This window comes from Austrofundulus limnaeus, unplaced genomic scaffold (genome assembly GCF_001266775.1).
Source record: "Austrofundulus limnaeus strain Quisiro unplaced genomic scaffold, Austrofundulus_limnaeus-1.0 Scaffold542, whole genome shotgun sequence".
Taxonomy (NCBI): Eukaryota; Metazoa; Chordata; class Actinopteri; order Cyprinodontiformes; family Rivulidae; genus Austrofundulus; species Austrofundulus limnaeus.
The window spans coordinates 201,775-206,255 of NW_013952944.1; the positions used below are offsets into that span (position 1 = coordinate 201,775).

General features: G+C 40.0%; 1 protein-coding gene across 1 annotated transcript in view; it reads left to right on the top strand.

The window, feature by feature from the left end:
• Nucleotides 1-4,481, top strand: part of adgrf3a (adhesion G protein-coupled receptor F3a) — an 11,460-nt gene that overhangs the window by 5,902 nt on the left and 1,077 nt on the right. The window contains exons 5-6 of the mRNA XM_014026320.1: nt 1,418-2,734; nt 2,809-2,850. Coding sequence (XP_013881774.1) covers nt 1,418-2,734; nt 2,809-2,850 — 1,359 coding nt within the window. The remainder of the gene's footprint in view (nt 1-1,417; nt 2,735-2,808; nt 2,851-4,481) is intronic.

Below are 4,481 nucleotides of genomic sequence, written 5' to 3' on the forward strand. Positions count from 1 at the left end.
TACAACACAACAACCAAAAACCACAACACGACAGCAAAAACCACAACACGACAGCAAAAACCACAACACAATAGCAAAAGTCACAACACAAAAACAAAAACCACAACACGATAGCAAAAACCACAACAAGATAGCAAAAACCACAACACAATAGCAAAAACTACAACACGACAGCAAAAACCACAACACGACAGCAAAAACCACAACACGACAGCAAAAACTACAACACGACAGCAAAAACCACAACAAGATAGCAAAAACCACAACACGACAGCAAAAACTACAACACAACAGCAAAAACCACAACACGATAGCAAAAACCACAACACGACAGCAAAAACTACAACACAACAGCAAAAACCACAACACGACAGCAAAAACCACAACACGACAGCAAAAGTCACAACACAAAAGCAAAAACCACAACACGATAGCAAAAAAGACAACACGGTAGCAAAAACCACTACATGATAGCAAAAACCACAACACGACAGCAAAAACTACAACACAACAACAAAAACCACAACATGACAGCAAAAACCAAAACACGACAGCAAAAACTACAACACAACAACAAAAACCACAACACGACAGCAAAAACCAAAACACGACAGCAAAAACTACAACACAACAACAAAAACCACAACACGACAGCAAAAACCACAAGACAGCAAAAACCACAACACGACAGCAAAAACCAAAACATGACAGCAAAAACTACAACACAACAACAAAAACCACAACACGACAGCAAAAACCACAACACAACAGCAAAAACCACAACACGACAGCAAAAACTACAACACAACAACAAAAACCACAACACGACAGCAAAAACTACAACACGACAACAAAAACCACAACACGACAGCAAAAACTACAACACAATAGCAAAAGTCACAACACAAAAACAAAAAACACAACAAGATAGCAAAAACCACAACACGATAGCAAAAACTACAACACGACAGCAAAAGTCACAACACAATAGCAAATGTCACAACATGATAACAAAAACCACAACACAACAGCAAAAGTCGCAAGCTTGTATCCTTGTATCCAACCTTGAGCTTGTATCATGAAAAAACACAACAAACCCTCTCAGCAGCCCAGCTGACCCAAGCTGATCTAACAGAGAGACTCTGCCAAACTAAACTTCTACCATAACTTAATGATTCAACCTCATCACCTCTTCAGGCTCTTCCTGGTTACACCCCTGAAGGTGGTAACTTTTAATTCAGACGTAGAACAAAACCCATTTTAGGCTGCAGACAGAACACAGGAGAACACACACACCAACCCATTCTGTTTTTTAAGACTGCAAAGATCAGAAAGTGTAAAAATACAATATTGCATGTAACATTCATTTATAAAATTTCCTTCAGAGGTATAATTTCTTTTATTTTTCTATTTTCAGAACTTCCTGAGCTCATCCAGTAATCTGCTGAATGAAACTCTTCAAAGCTCTTGGAACTCAACAACTCCTGACACAAATTTTTCCATGGCTGATACATATTTGAGTTCAGTTGAGGAATTAGTTAAAAAAGCAAACATATCTGATATCATTAAAAAGGCAAATATAGAAGTGGTTGCATGCAGAAATGACTCGTGCAACAACACAGTTTTCAATGTTACTATTTCTCTTCAAAGTTCGAGTACAGTGAAACTGGCCGGATTCAAATATCTGCAGACGTATTTGTCCAGCAGTGATAACACCACAGAGCCCAACAGTATTGTTGTGTCAGCAACTACAGAAGAAAATGATCCAAAGCAGGACATTACTATTGACTTCAGGCTACTCAAAGACAGGCCACGTAATGTTGAAATAAGGTGTGTGTTCCGGGACAGTAATGAATCAGATTGGTCATCAAACGGGTGCCATTGGGCTGGCCCTGACAACCAGAAGCGCTGCATCTGCCACCATCTCTCCTCGTTTGCTATTCTAATGTCTAAAGAGCCCCTGAAAGTCCCATTTTTAGATGAGATAACCTATGTTGGCCTAGGAGTATCAGTCCTGTCGCTCTTTATCAGCCTTTTGATAGAATTCATTGTCTGGAAAGATGTAGTTAAGACAAACACTTTGCATTTACGGCATACTGCCCACGTGAACATCTCTCTGTGTTTGCTGGTCGCTGACGCCTGTTTTTTAGCATCGTCTGAATCAACGAGCATCACAGAGGTCTGGTGTAGAACATCAGCAGTGCTGAAGCACTTCTGTTATCTGGCTATGTTCTTCTGGATGTTGTGTCTTAGCACCACACTGCTTCATCAAGCTGTTTTCTTGTTCCATAAAGTGAGCAAGACTAACTACCTGCGGTTCTCCTTAGTCCTGGGCTATGGTTGTCCCTTGATTATTGTCTTTGTCACATTTCTTACCAACAATGCTGGAGGTGAAGGTGTGTACTACTCACGAGAAACCTGCTGGTTGGTTTACACAGGACTCCTCCAGGGCTCCATTTTTACGTTCATCATTCCGCTTAGTGTGATTGTTTTTGTCAACGTGTTCTCCATGCTGGTGGTTATTATGAAGCTTTTAAGCCACCATCAGAATGCAGACACAGCACAAGAAACAGAGAAAGCAGCTGCCAAAACGGTTTTGAGATCAGTCATTCTTCTGACTCCAATCTTTGGCATCACATGGATTTTTGGATTAGCTATAATGATTATAGACCTCACAAGTGGAGTCCTGGCTAATGTCATCAACTACACCTTTGTTGTGCTGAACAGCTTTCAGGTAGGATCAACATCATTTATCCAACGTACAAAACTTCAACAGTTTTTGTCAAGTTAACTGTTTGCATTTTGCAGGGTTTGTTCATTTTGTTGACCTCATACCTGTGCGACAAAAATGTAAGTTAACTAAAAACAAACAAACAATACATGTAAAAATTGAATGCTTTAGATTCTGCTGCCCTGTTTCTCAAACTTCCCGTCTTTTGACTATAAAGATGAAAGAGAATTATAACCTACCGTAACTATTTCTAACGGAGGTTTTACCAGGTTCTAAAATTAATCAAATCTAATCTCAAGTGTTCAAAAGCCCACAACAAATTCTACTTTTTTCCTTATTCATTAAACAAAAGCACAGTCAAAATGGAAAAACTGAGTGTGGAAAAACTAGTCTACTCTTGCTGCTGCCATAGCATTTAGCAAGAAAACTAGCAACTAGGTGCTGCTGGCCAAAATACACAGTTTGCTGCTCTGAAACATACAGGTGTGTGTTAATACAATTCAACACATTAAATTAACATAAATTAATACACCAGGAAGGAAAGATACAAGCAACAACCTGCTCATCAATCTGAAAAGAGTCAAAGGTCATTTCCAAACAAAGATTATTCTCAAGAAAACTTTAAATCACTGAAACATTTAAGACAAAGTAAAGTTTTATTTATATATTGCCTTTCACAGAAATAAATTCCCAAGGTGCTGTACATTCAGGGAAGAGGGGTGGGGGAAGTTAAGAAACAGCCATTCAAGAAGACATACAAGGCAAACATGGGGGAACAGGTGACACCGGTCATGCAGCAAACACAGTTGCGCTACCTTTAACAACAGCTTGAAATACACAAAAGGAAAATTGAGTTAAACAACCTGCTGACAACTGACAGTCTTCACCCTGAAGGTCAGACCGTGCAATGCTCAGAAAAACAAGCTCCATCTCAGGCTCTACGCTCCTCATTTAAAAAAAATGACAAAGGTCATGCCTTGTTTAGAATGGCTGAATGAAACAAACCTCTTGTCTTTAAAACCAACATGGCAGCACCACTAGTGTTTTTAAAGTTCCATCTGAATGAACCAAAGACTTCTGGAACAATGTCCTTTAGACAGATTGAACCTAAGGACAGATGTTTATCCAGAATTCTCTGCAGCAAAAAGCCCCTCCCAGCTGTCAGCACGGTGGTGGAGGGCTGATGGTTTGGGCTCTGTGTATTCATTGAATGGACCAGAAACTTCTCAGATTTTATGATCCTAGTTCGATGTGAGTCCAACTGTCGGACAACTGAAGTTTGTACCAAACTGGGTCCAACAGAACAGAACAATGGTCCAAACACAGCAGCTAAATGACAACAGAACGGGTCGAAAAGAGAAGAATCAAGGTGCTGCAATCGTCCAGTCAGAATTCAGAGCCTGAATCTGATGGAGGGACCTTCAGAGACCAGAGCTGAAACTTCAATGAACTGAAGCAACGTTGAAAAGAAGAGTGGGTCAGAATCCCTCCACAACCATGAGAGACTGAAGTCATACAGAAAGCCACTGAGAGTTCTGCTGAAGGAGGTTCAACAAGTTGCTGGGTCAGAAGATTAATCCAGCTTTTCACACACTTCTGCATTTTGAAGTCAGTTGTGTTTTTGTTCACTTGAAGTTAGACTTGAGTAGATTTAGAACCTGGTAAAGACCTGGGGTCAGATTTATAAAGAATTGTGTGGAAACCATAATAAAACTGAACATACGGCCAAAAGGTGAAAATGGCGTACACC